Source organism: Coptis chinensis, chromosome 4 (assembly GCF_015680905.1).
Source record: "Coptis chinensis isolate HL-2020 chromosome 4, ASM1568090v1, whole genome shotgun sequence".
NCBI lineage: Eukaryota > Viridiplantae > Streptophyta > Magnoliopsida > Ranunculales > Ranunculaceae > Coptis > Coptis chinensis.
The window spans coordinates 15,706,044-15,720,183 of NC_141459.1; the positions used below are offsets into that span (position 1 = coordinate 15,706,044).

General features: G+C 36.8%; 1 protein-coding gene across 1 annotated transcript; it reads left to right on the top strand.

The window, feature by feature from the left end:
- Window positions 1-12,131: 12,131 nt before the first annotated feature.
- LOC147502154 (uncharacterized) lies at window positions 12,132-13,362 on the top strand. The gene is made up of 6 exons (XM_086604455.1): window positions 12,132-12,284; window positions 12,377-12,574; window positions 12,730-12,816; window positions 12,879-12,989; window positions 13,068-13,166; window positions 13,282-13,362. Exons 1-6 carry the CDS (start codon window positions 12,135-12,137, stop codon window positions 13,360-13,362), a joined length of 726 nt encoding a protein of 241 aa, XP_086460581.1. The 5' UTR covers window positions 12,132-12,134.
- Window positions 13,363-14,140: the final 778 nt, after the last annotated feature.

Here is a 14,140-nt window from a genome sequence, read left to right on the forward strand (position 1 = left end):
GACACCACGCCGATCAAAGAAACCAATTCGAGTCATGGAAGTAACTTTGTCTATGAGAGATGTCGCGCACCTCTACTAAATGCTCAAGAACTTACCCAATGTGTCAAAGATTGAATCCTTCAAATGGTTCACACTTCAAGCGATGGAGAGAAAGGGTGTTCACAGCCCTAGATGTACTCAACTATGCCAAGTATCTCATCGATACAAAGACCCATGGAGGTTCTAATGATTTCAAAAGAAATCAAGTCGCTTGGCTCAATGGGAATAAGGTATGTCGTCATGCTATTTTGAGTACCTTGTCCAATGAAATTTTTTGATATTTATTGTTCAAATAAGAATGCACATGATATATGGGAGAGTTTGAACAAGAAATACATAATAGAGGATGCTTTGGTACTTTCGAAATATGCTATTGGGACTTTTCTAAAGTTCCATATGAGAGGATAGAGATGTAACGCCTCAAATCCATGATTTTCATGTGCCGATTAATGATTTGAAAACCGAGGGTATTAATTTACCCAAACCTTTGTTGCTTGGATGTTTGATTGAGAAACTCCCCGAAGTCTTGGAACCACTATAAAAATAGTATGAAGCATAAGCGTAAGCAGATGACTCTTGAGGATGTGATCATTCACATTCACATAGAGGAAAAGAACAAGACTCGGGATAAGGTGTTGTCTAAGGAATTCCATTCTAAAGCCAATATCATTGAAGGTAATCCCAGCAAATCTAACAAAACCTCTAAAAAGCAGAAGTCCAACAAAAATAAGAATTTCAAGGTCAAAGGCACTTCTTTTAAAAGGAGTGATACTGGCAATGGAAATTGTTATGTTTGTGGTAAACCTAGACATAGGGCTTTTCAGTGCAGACACAAGAAAGACACTGATGATCCTCCCAATGCTAATCTAGTTGAGGGAGATGATATTGTTCTTTATTGGGTGTCACAAGTGTTCATAGCCACCGGGAAGAGGAACCGGTACTAGATTCTCATTTGCCACCCGCCATGTCCGTGGTGATGTTGAAGCCTTCTCAGACTACATACTAGTGAAAGATGAAAAGGTCTATATGGGTGACTCAAGGTCTGTTCCTGTTGAGGGAACAGGCAAGGTTCTTCTGAAGTTAACTTAAGGGAAAACCCTTTCACTTAGTAATGTTCTTCATGTTCCTGAGATTCGTCAGAATCTGATTTAAATGTCCCCTACTTGGGAAAAGTCAAGGCCAAGGTGACTTTTGAGAGTGACAAGTTTGTTCTGACAAAGAATGAGGGTTTTGTTGGTAAAGGTTATTGTAATAACAGTGGTCTTTTCATGTTGAATGTACTTGACAACATTATTATTAATAAGAATGAATCTGCTTCTGCTTACTTGCTTGACTCTTTTAATATATGGCATGGTAGACTAGGACATGTGAATGTTCAGTATATGAAAAGGATGAAAGCATGTGGTTTATTGTCTAATATTTCTGATTTTTCTAATGATAAATGTGAGATATGTGCTGAGACTAAAGCCACGAAGAAACCCTGCAGAACTGTGTCTAGAGATAAAACTGGATTACTAACTCTTATTCATACGGATTTGGGTGAATTCAGAAGTACCATGTCTAGAGGGGGGAAGTTTTATTATATTACATTCATAGATGACTTCTCTAGGTACACCATGGTATATTTACTTAGACACAAGCATGAGGCAGGTGAGATGTTTCTCAAGTACAAAGTCGGGTTGAAAACCAAAATTAACTGAAGATTAAAAGACTTCGGTCCGAGGGGTGGAGAATATGAGTCTAACCCCTTCCAGGACTTTTGTGACAAGAGTGGCATTATTCATGAGACTACTCCACCATACTCTCCTGAGTCTAATGGAGTAGCCGAACGGAAGAACAGAACACTTAAAGAGATGATTAATGCTATGCTTGTAAGTTCCCCGAGCTTCCCCGAACTTGTGGGGAAGCAATCCTATCTGCTTGCCATATACAGAATAGGATACCCAACAAGAAAATAGGGAATAAGACACCATATGAGTTATGGAAAGGTCATGTACCTAACCTGACATACTTAAAAATGTGGGGGTGTCTTGCAAAGGTTCTAGTGAATGAACCTAAAAAGAGAAAATTGGGACCTAGAACTGTTGATTGTATGTTCATTGGTTATGCTCATAATAGTGCTGCATATAGATTTTTAGTAGTAAAATCTGATAATAACCTTGTCGATGCTAACACTATTATAGAGAGTAAAAATGCTGATTTCTTTGAGAATTTGTTTCCTTTGAAAATTGGCATTGAGAGGTTGGTAGCTCCTAGTGAACAACAATCAACAGATCCTGAAATTTTTGAACAAGAAATTCGGAAGAGTAAAAGAGACGTAAAATCCACCAATTTTGGTGATGACTTTTACACATTTCTTCTTGATGATGATCTTGTGGACGATAAATGAGGCAATCGGTTCTCGAGATGCACCTTTCCGGAAGGATGCTATACACTCGAGCTAGATTCGATTATAGCTAATCACACATGGGAGATAGTGGATCTACCTCACGGGGCTTAAACCTATAACGTTACAAGTGGATCTTCAAAAAGAAATTGAAACTAGATGGTTCCATTGAGAAATACAAGGCTAGACTTGTAGTCAAGGGATTCTCCCGCAAAAAGGCATTGACTATTTTGATACTTATGCTCCTGTAAGTAGGATTTCTTTTATAAGAGTTCTAATGGATCTAGTCGCTATTCATAATTTATTTATTCATCAAATGGATGTAAAACTGCATTTTTTGAATGGTGATCTTGATGAAGAAATATATATGATGCATGCTTTGGGTATCGATAGTACCGGGGAATGAGCATAAGGTATGCAAGTTAGTTAAGTCTTTATATGGGTTGAAACAAAGCCAAAACAATTGCATGAAAAGTTTGATGATGTCATGATGTCTAATGGATATCACATAAATGATCTTGATAAATGTATTTACTTTAAATCTTTTAATGTGAATACATATGTGATTATCTGTCTATATGTGGATGACATGTTAATCATGAGTCCTAGCCTTGATGTTGTGAGAAACACCAAGATAATTTTATCCTCCCAATTTGAAATGAAGGATTTGGGAGAAGTCGATGTGATTCTTGGAATCAAAATCATCGAAAACGATGATGGCTATCTCGCTTTCAAAGAGCATTATGTTGAGAAGTTTTTGAAGAAGTTTAACTTTTATGATAGTAAGCCCGTAATGGAAGACACCCTTATGAGGCAAATAGTGAACTTGAGAAAAATGCTCAACATGGTGTACTTCAATCTAGATATGCCCAAATTATTGGTAGTCTCATGTACTTGATGAATTGCACTAGACGACATTGCTTATGCAGTTAGCGGTGCTAAGCGGATACACTCATTGTCCCAGCCGGGAACATTGGAGTACCTTTGTAGAGACTAGCCAAAGTTTTGAGAGGAACTATGAATTACGGCATAAGGTATAGACAAACTCCACCGTGATAGAGGGTTATTGTGATGCAAAACGGATATCCGATTCTCATGATATCAAGTCCACTAGTGGTTATATTTTCACCACAGGTGGAGGTGCGATCGCTTGGAAATCTTCTAAGCGGACCTTGATAGCTCGTTCAACCATGGAGTCCGAGCTTATTGCTTTAGATAAAGCAAGTCTTTGAGGTCGAAGTGGCTTAGAACTCTTGGCGATCTTCCTATTGGTACAAAACCACCTCCAAATTGTACATGCTATGCATTGTATTTGATCGGGCCGCGAATAGCAAAGGCAAAGAGCAAATTGTATAATGGGAAAAGCAGGCATATTATTATGCGAGACTACAGATCTATAAAGCATTTCTTTGGAATCTGGAGTTGTGGGCTCTAGATTATGTGAGGTCGAGTTAAATTTGGCCGATCCTCCGACAAAACCACTTAACAGAGACAAGTGGTTGATACGTCGAGGGATGGGACTTTTGCCTTAGATAGAGGGCTTACATCGACGGCAACCCCACCTATGTGATTGGAGATCCCATGAAGTAGGTTCAAAGGAAAAACAAGTCACCTCGCCGCCCGTATGCTATTGTCTTTCTTTGAGACGTCCCACCCTATGACTAGATAGCATTTTTGTATACTTTGTATAACTTGAATAGCAATGAGAAAAGGATGAGTTATTTTTACTCTTAATGGAATCCATAGTCCATTATTTTTTTATGAGATAGTGTATTTTAACCGCTATGTACACTTGATGGATATCCACCTACGTGAATGTAGAACTGGTCGTTCTATAGTATTCAGGTACTCTAGAGCATTCACATAACACAAAGACAAAGGGCCAAAAGCAACACCGCTAGCAATGCATATAATGAAAGAGCAATGTGGGTGCATGTCCTCTATTTTACTACAAGGGAATGTTGGTTCAAAGATTTTTTAATCCACCACTTTCAATGTATTATAAGACATGTTACCCTATGACCGGTTCAAGCCCTAAAAAGCACCGATTATCTTATGCATTGTTTTTCAATTCTCTCGGCATTTCGTTAACCCATTTCTTTTGTAATATCCTATTCCAAAATAGTGGGGGACTATTAGTATTTTGAAATAGTGGGGGATTGTTGGAATCTCCAAGTGTATTTCAAAACACTTGTGTGTTGTTTAGTCCCACATTGGTGAACCACCACTAGGATGTGAGGTATATGAGGTGATCCTCTAGCATAAGGGCGTGCCCTTAGGGTACAAAAGGCTTTGTGTTTAGGAGGAGGACTCACCCAAAGCCACACACACATCAGCTACCGCCCGCGACCGAAATCGCGTCGTCAGTCAGCTCGAAATGACTAGTGGGTAGTGGATTACCAAATGCCTAAACTTTTTCTTTTTGAAGAAGTTTCGGTTGGAGTCCCACTTCCAGTTGGATTCTGTCTCATAGCTAGAGTTCTACTTCGAATTGGTTTTGTGAAACCGACTTGGAGAGGTGTCCTTCTCCCTCTATGATAACCGATCATACCTCTATATAAACACTGCTGTGTTCATAGAGAGAGATCAATCATAGAACACAGAGAGAGAGAGAACTCGTGTATACCAGAAGTCGTGCTGCTGCTGCCTCTATATTGAGAGTCAGAAGTCGTGCTGCTGTCTCTATACATCAGCGAAACAGAACTCGTGGATACTGTCCCTTTATCCCACCCTATATGAATCAGAGAAACAGATAAGTCTTTAATTGCTTTATTCTTCTTCTCTTCTCTTCTTCCTGTCAGCCGCCAGAGAGAGTTATATTGCTGTTCTAGAGGGTAGTCTGTTCTAGTGCAAAGTCGCCTCTCGTTAACCATTGAATCCTGTGAGGAAGACGCCATGTTGCCTTTCTCGCACCATTGGAAGGGGCGAAATCTTTCCTTAAGGACAGCCTAATCCGCGCCTTGGTTATTACCTATTATTCTGTCCTTGTCTTCTATTGTTTTCTTTTATCTGCATACAACAGCTTTTACTTTGGAATGCATTGAAAGTGCCACCAAGAAATATAAAACCTTGGTAGGTGAGGGGGCTTTGGGCACGTTTATCGTGGCACACTACCCCGATGGTCCGCGAAGTGGTCGTGAAGGTTCGGTCAGCAACATCAACTCAGGGAACTCGTGAATTCGAAAATGAGTTAAACAGTTTGTGCATTTCACATTGTTGTGTAACTTTTGTTTTGCAACAAGCTTAACAATTCACACCAAAAATTTGATTGAAACGTTCTTTTGAAGAAACTGAATGTAAACACAGTAATGTAATTACCCATGTATGTGGGACACCAATTTCAGCCCCTTTCAAATGGTGTTGAGTTATTTCACCACTTTGCCAAATTACGAGAAAGATGTTTATTCTTATCTTGTATTTTTGCTATAAATCCTCCGACTAAGCTTTGATGCCATGCAAAAGTTAAACCTAGAGGTTTATTTACTTCTTTTGGTTTTTAGCTTCTGATTTGGTTATAACTGATGATTGTGGTATATGTCTTTCCAATTAGTTCCCTTATGTAGATTCAAAAATTCTATGATTGCTAGCCATGTTTTGACATCTTGTCATCATATCATAAACATATCCACAGCTGATAGTCTATCTTTGATCTTATTATGGTTAAGTTTATCACTACTTGACCGAAAGAACATTTATTTTTTATCAGAACCAGAAGAACATATCTCTTTTATTCTTACCAAATTTTTAGTGAATATAGGAAAATTGCATGAATTCAGGTCCAACAGTTCTAATTCGTCTGCTACATAAGTGCATATGGTTGAATTCAAGCAAGTGGGTCTATTACATTATTATCTTCAAGAATATGACATGTTTGTTTATTTGTATTACAGCTAAACCTTCCGTCAGCTATGTGTGGCATGAGAATTTCGTTCCTCTTATTGGTACTATTCTGAAAGTGATCAACAAATACTTGTCTACCCCTTCATGTCGAATGGATCTCTTCAAGATCGCCTCTATGGTACCTTTCAATCTAAATTCCTGAAAAGCTAGACACTGATTTGCCTAAGAACTAAAGTAATCAAAAGGTCGTAGAATCTTTGACAATGCACCAGATCTTAACTTGATTATTAATTTCTACTTTCTGCATTGTCGCCACGTTTTATTTACAAGTGAAGTTGCGAAAAGAAAAGTTCTTGACTGGCCAACTAGACTCTCCATCGCACTTGGTGTGCCGCAGGCAAGCACACTTGTCAGCTGTTTTTGATTTTTTTCACTTTCTATTATTTTCAAGTTTTCTGACCACTGCGTAATCTTAAACAAAACAATGAAGGAACTCATTTTAAGAATGAATATATATAATGGTAAATGCTCAGTTGGTGTTTGCGTGTTTTGTGAAGAAGGTTATGCTTCTATTAAAAGAAGCAGTTCTTCCGTTTATCTTCATGAACCGAGTGCAAGTCGTCATAAGTGCACAGATTTCTGATGTGTTCAAGTAATTATGGATGCTGGGGGAATGGAGGGAGAAATCCCAGTACAATTACTTTGTTTTGTCGATATACTGAGCCCAAATGAAACTGAACTGGAACGTTTGATTGGAATGACGACACGAAGCTTCAGTGAAATAAGTCAAGCTGTGTTAAAGTGCCATGAAATGGTTAGTTTTCTATATGAACATCTAAACTTTTGTACATGCTCTACATTCTCCCGGTGATCCACACTTCAGATCAATAAACTATTTTATTCGAACTACTTCTCATTTGAACATCTTTATTCTTCTGCGTGTCAAGCGGTCCCGTGAAACTTCGGTGAAAGGGCCACTTTTATTCATAGAAGGAGAGGAAGCAATCGGGCAACCCATCATTGCCGCCGCAGAAGTTATTGATACAACCGTGCGGTGATACTTTTTATTGCTGCTTTTGCTGTTGCACTAGTAGAGGCAAGTCCAAAGAGGAATGCATGAGATTTGCTTTGCATGCGCGACCGCTTTTCTGTTCGTTTCATTCTTTTGTTTTGATCTTATTCGTGTTTTCACAAAATAACTGTTTGTTATTGCAGCTGCTACAAACATCTCTTTGTGTTCAAGTTAAGGAGCAATTCCAAGCATACCCGAAAAGAAAAAAAATCTTGGATGCTCTCCGGTCTCTTTGAGAGCAATTCCTATTGTCAAAGCAGCATAGTTCTTTTAACGAACTGCTCAAGGCCTCAACTTATATATAGGCACGTTGAAGTGACAGGTCAGATACGAAAGAATGATTGTGCTGTTGAGTGGTCTAGTGCAATGTTTTGAAAACCGAACCGGTGATCGAACCGATTTTTTGTTAAAATGGTTCAACCAGATTCAACCATGGTTCGACTCGGTCGGACCGATTGATGTTTATTTAGTAATTTTTTTAATAATTACAATAATAAAATGAATAAATACATGTTTTAATTCAATATTAATTGGTATTATATATCAAAATAAATTTATTATACAAGAAATACATAGTAGTATGTTGGTTTAGAGTTTGGATTATCTTGTTTAGGTGTTAGGTTCAACTCTCCATATTATCAATTTTTCAAAAAAAAAAAATTATATAAGGGTGATCCGGTTTAGAGCTGAACCGGTTCAACCACGGTTTAAGCTTAGACCGAGGGTCCAACTATAAACTCAAGTTTTAACTTAATCGAATCGAAAATTTACCGGTTCCGGTCGGACCCTGGTTCAACCACCGGTCCGGTCCGGTTTTCTAAACACTGGTCTAGTGTATCCTCAAATACAATATACACGTCAAAATTTTGTAATGGCTTCTATACTAAATAAAGTTTACATCATACAGTTCAGTCCCAATTTTGTATTTCACAAGTTCAATGTACAATAGTCCATTATTAATTTAACAAATTCAGTAACTTTTTTTTTTATGACTACTGATCTTAAACACACTAGTAATCAAATCCAAGTATTTTCACTTCACAGTGCACCAAGTGAAAGGGCCAATAGTCCAATACACTTCGCAATTTCACACCATTAAAATTTGTGTTGCACCGACACCCCAAAGTCCCACGTTGTAAGGTATGAAATTTGATTCACATCTATTGTGTTTTGGAATGACTATTATTTTGGTTTTGTGAAATACTTGAGCAAAAAAAATTAACAAAAATAGTATAGAAAATTGATGTGAGAATTCTTAGCAGCCAAACAACATGTGGGAAATTGACATTGAGAATTACCAAGAATTCTCACAATTTGCCAAACAGCCATAATTCTCGCATAACCATGAGAATTGGATTCCATTAGAATTCGAACTCTCACGAGAATTCCATTTCTCGTTTTCAAACGCACCCTAAAGAGAAACTATTCTAACAAACCTCTTCCACCGCCTATCTCACCATCTCTCTTATCGGCTTCTCTTACAATTAGTCCACCAGCGCCAGCACCACTTTTCTAACAGCTCGTCACCATCACCTCTCTCTCATCAAAGGTAATGTTTAAAGTTTTATTTTTTAAGTTTTTGTTTTATTAAAGGTTGGTTCTTTTTTTGTTTTGGATGGAAATTGAGTAAAGGGTGTTCCTTTTTTTGTTGTTTCAGAATTCTTGGCAACTCAAAGACATCTGCACAGCCACTGAACTCTTGGTCTTCGTTGACTTCGATCATCTTCATCGCCAAACTATCGGTAATCAAAATCAAATTCACTTTCCAGCCCCTTTCTGTGAAATTTAATAATTTTGCTTCCAAGTGACAAAATGTAGATTCCAACTAGAATTATTTTGTATTGTAACTTTGTAGAGTTATTTTGCTATGTACTTCTCACCTTAGCGCCTTAAGAGGTAATGAAGACTGGCCAAGAGTGGCCAACCTTGTCTGGAACTTAGGATATTGGTTCCATCCATATACCATCTTTACTATTTCTCCTCTCCATTTATTAAATAATATTGTATTGATAACAAGAAGAAGAAACTAAAAGTTTAAAGTAGGCTTCAACTTTTAAGTGTTAGTGTGTTACAAATGGTGCTCATGTGAGAGCTTAAACCCAGTCAATAGTCCGTTTCACTTGAAGAATTGGTATGGCTGATCTTTAACATGTGACAATTTTAATTTTAATACTCCCTGAAGGTTCTGACAAAGTGTTTGTTGATAGTTATGCTTGAGTATTATAAAATATCTAAGGAGGATGCCATTTCCAAAACACAACAAACTATTATTAGAACTTTAAATAGCATTAATTTTCTATCTCAACTTTAAATAGAATTTTCCATCGCCAAACTATCAACAAGTTAATATTCACCAAACCAAATTATTAGAACGATAAGATTTTTGTTAATGGGTGTGATTGTTTGTCTGTAACGTTATTCAAGTGAAATTGAGCTAGAATAAGGTATTATTTTGAAGTAGAATAGGTTGTTTTTTAGGTTTTTTGGTAGGTGTTTATGCTACAATTTCCTTATCGAAGAGATGCAATTATAAAAGATCGTTTTTTGAGTAGTTTTAAAATGGGTTCGTTGTTTTTCATCTCCTAATTGTTTTGTTGCTTATTTCTCTTTGGTTTTAACCTATTGTCCTTTAATTTTATTATTTTTCTATTTTGGAAAAATCAATTTTTAATAGTTGTATATGCTTTTCAAAACATTATTTGCTGGGTTTGAGGGGATGAGTTTCACTATGAATTCAATTGGAGGTTTCATTTGTGTGTTTTCCAAATTGGGAGTATCGACAATATTTCTATTGTGTTTGTATTGTCGTCATTAGTGAATTTGTATGTGCCAAAACACAAATTTTGCTTGGTTTGCCACTTACTTTTTTGGTTTGAACTTTGAACTGTATAGTCATAATATATAACTATTAAAATACGGATTCTTTGTTGTTTTGAAATATATTGCTAAAAACATATTTATTTGTTACGCTTTTTTCAGCTCAAGAAGGTGACGCCTCAGTGCTCATAGGGTTCTTTTGTAGGTGTTTTACTTACTACAGAGGTGAGCTGCCAAATTATTAAATGTATTTTGTTATTGGTTGTATGTGTGAATAAAACAACTATGTAAAATGGATTTATTTCATTTCAATATAGCTCATTTGGATATGCTCTCTAAATATATATTTGTTTTCAATCAATGTGCGTGACCTCCCTGGATGGTTGAGTTTTAGTTTTCTTAGTTGGAGCATATATATTGCACACATATTCCTTTTAAAAAATGGATTTACATTGATCTTTAATTTGTTTTGTTATTGTCTCCTTTGCTTTATCATTTACAAATATTTTTCTTTTTCATTACAATTTTTGCTTAGGTTTTAAATATAGATTTATGTCCAGTAAAATAATTCATGTTTAGAGATTTTGTTAATTTGGTTAGACATTTTTGCTTGAGATGAGGGCTTAGGATAGGTATATTCATGAATGGATCATGCTATTTATCTTGTATATAGTTTGAAATTGTATGATTCTTGTTTATTTGTAGATACATCATGGAGGGTTTTTCTCCAAATGATAGAAGTAGTTGGGCTTAATTTAGGACTCGCCATGACACCCGCTTTTATAAATGGGGTAAACTATTTTATGGACTTTGTGGTAAAACTACCGTAACAAGCTCTTCATGCCGTGTCCCCGTGTGGTGTGTAAAATGGAGGGAAAACAAAAACTCTAACTTCGTGAGGTATCACATCTATAAAACCGATTCACCCAACATATTTAAATTGGATATTTCATGGTGGAGAAAGACATGATCCGAATGTGGAGTCCCATGGGAACTCTAATCTACATGAGATGAATATAAATGATGCATTTACTACCGTGGTTGAAGAATTTGGTGGTGAAGAGTTAGATTCATTTCTTGGAGGTCTCAGAGTTGATAATGGAGAGGCACCGGGCATTGATGATGTTGAATCGATAGTCAGATAAGAATTTTGAAGAGGCCATGAGTGCTTTGTACCCTGGTTGCAAGAATTTCACTGTCTTCAGGTTTGTCATAAAGCTGTTTAGAATCAAAGTTACACGTGGGTGGTCTGACATAAGTTTTACCGAGTTGCTTCAGTTACTTAAGGCAGCATTACCGGTAGATAATAAAGTTCCGAAAGACACGTATCGATCTTAAAAATTAGTTAAGGAGTTGGGGCTAACTTATGAGAAGATTGATGCATGCCCAAATGATTGTATTTTATATTGAGGGAAGAAAAATGAATTGTTGCAAGAATGTCCTACTTGTAAAGTGTCGAGATATAAAATTGCAACAATTGAGGAGAGAAAAACCGTAAGACTACCGCTAAGCAGCCATGGTACTTTCCAATTGGGGATATGTTGAAGAGAATGTACAGTGTCGGTTGGGTAGCCAAAGCTATGTGTTGGCATTCCACAAATAGATTGGAGGATGGTGAGTTGGGTCACCCAGTTGACTCATCATCTTGGAAACACATTGATAGGACACACCCAAGCTTTTCTTCTGAGCCATGTAACATTCGATTGGGCCTTGCCACTGATGGGGCAAAGAATTGAACTTTGGCTTAATATCTATAACCAGCCTGATTTTCCTAAAGAAGGTGTCAATAGACTATCTAGTGAAGCTGCTCACCTTGCGGACCATGAGATCCCATGCTTCTATAAGGATTGGCCAACTATGATGAAACTTAGTAAAGAAACTCACTATACCAACATCATTAAAAGCTTGAACGACACTTTTGTATTTGTTAATGGTGACAAAGACAAGGGAGTAGACTCTAAGTATGTTTAGGATAAAGTCATGGCCGCTTGGAGGAGCCACAAGGGTGAACTGAAAAAGAAATATGTTGCTGGTAAGGATCCAGAAATTGTGAAAATGAAGGCACCAGACAGAATCCCTTTGGAAGATTGGAAAGCTTTTGTGAATCATTGTAATTCAAATGAATTTAAGGTACTGTCTTAGACATTCTAACGATATGCCCTGTCCTTACTAGCTTATAAGATGCAAAGCAAACTGTAACTTAATTTGTGTATGTTATGTAGGCATTAAGTGCGAGAAATGTTCAGAACCGTGCAATGCAAATTGAACCAAACTGTGGGGGGATGACACCAACACAAGTTTATCGCCGTAAAATTGCAAATGAACAAGGTGTGTCGGTGGAAGAAGTTGATCGAGGTGATATGTACGTAGAAATGCACACACTTAAAAAAAGTGGTACACCCCAACGACAGAGTTTGGCAGTAAGTCTTTATTTTATATGCTTTTTCCTTTGATGCTTAATCAATACATCACTTATATATATATATATATAATATTTAAAAGTGTATGCTTAGTCAGTGATACATCTGTGTTATCTATATGATTTTAGAATGTTTTTATGTTTTCCATTGAATAGGATAAGATTTCTCAACGTTCCCCTTTGAACTCTAACACGACCTCCAACTCCGACTTTGAAGCATGCGACAATGATGTTGTGATAGAGGTATGAATTTATACTTTGCTCATTTTTTTTTATTCCTCGAATTAAAATCTCCAAGTACACAGGTTGTTGGTAAAGACTCAAGAGGGCGCATGCGGGTCATGGGTTCTGGTGTTTCTAAATCTTCATTTAAGCATTCAACTCTTTATAGGAAGAGATATCATAAACAAATTAAGGTCACTGAGGAGTTAAAAAATTAGTTTGAAAAGAAAATTGATGAGCTGAAGGACTCATTTGATGGAAACGTAAATCAGATTAATGAAACGGTGCAGAATCTTGTCCGCCATATGCCACCCACATGTAATTCCCCTACTGGACCCTCTTCTTCTGGATCACATGATATATTCTCTCAGGTACGAATACGTATAACTTTATTTTATTCTCATAGTAATAGTAAAATTTAATGGTTTGTGTATTTGAACTTTTAACTAATGTTATTTTATTTTATTTTTTTATCTATTTTTGAAGGGACCCGATTACATGAATGCTGAAGTCAATGTGAGAGCCTTTTGGCCATTGAGAAAGGTTGCATCTGGGAGGGTGAAATAAGTTGATCCCACATTTAAGATTGGAGATAGAACTTTGGGGGATGGAAAATTCTTGGTTTACATTGAGGCGACATCAGAGGTTCTTAATTGCCCGGACCTATAATCACTTTCGTACCCTTGGTCAAGTTGGGTAGGGATATGTTATTTGGCCTAAGGAATTTCTGCAGTTTCTCCCCCCTCGTTGTTAAAGGCCATTTCTCCTTTTTTAGTAGACACATAGTGTCATTTTCATCTTGGACTTGGAAGTATTTTATTTTGTATTAGTCAAGTCAGGATTTTGGACGTGTTACTTTACTTTTTGGATATGTTGTTTTGTTATGGATACTTTCGATGTGTTATTTTGTTTTATGGATATTTTGGTTGTGTTATATGTTGGATGAGCTTGTTTTATAGATATTTTGGTTGTGCTATATGCGGTACTTGCAATTGTATGGTTGTTTGTTTACTTTTTCAGGTGGTGAGATTCACTGTTTTTAGCTCCTCATGTTGAAACTAGATATTTATGCGCATCGGTCCCAAGCCCAGATAAAGGAGGAGGGAAAAGGCGGAACTGATTGGTTTTTACAGGTTATAAAGTGAGAGCAACCTCACCTGTCCCTTGAAGCACAATAATATGCAGATTTAGTTCCCGAGTTGAATAATATAGTGTTTGCAATTCAAGTGTTATTGGTAAGTTATTGTGTATAGCCGTGTTACTTTGATACTTATCCATTTTTTTTTTCTTCCAATGAACACTGAATCTCTTGATAATTTCTTGACGGTGAGAATTGTTCGTAGCC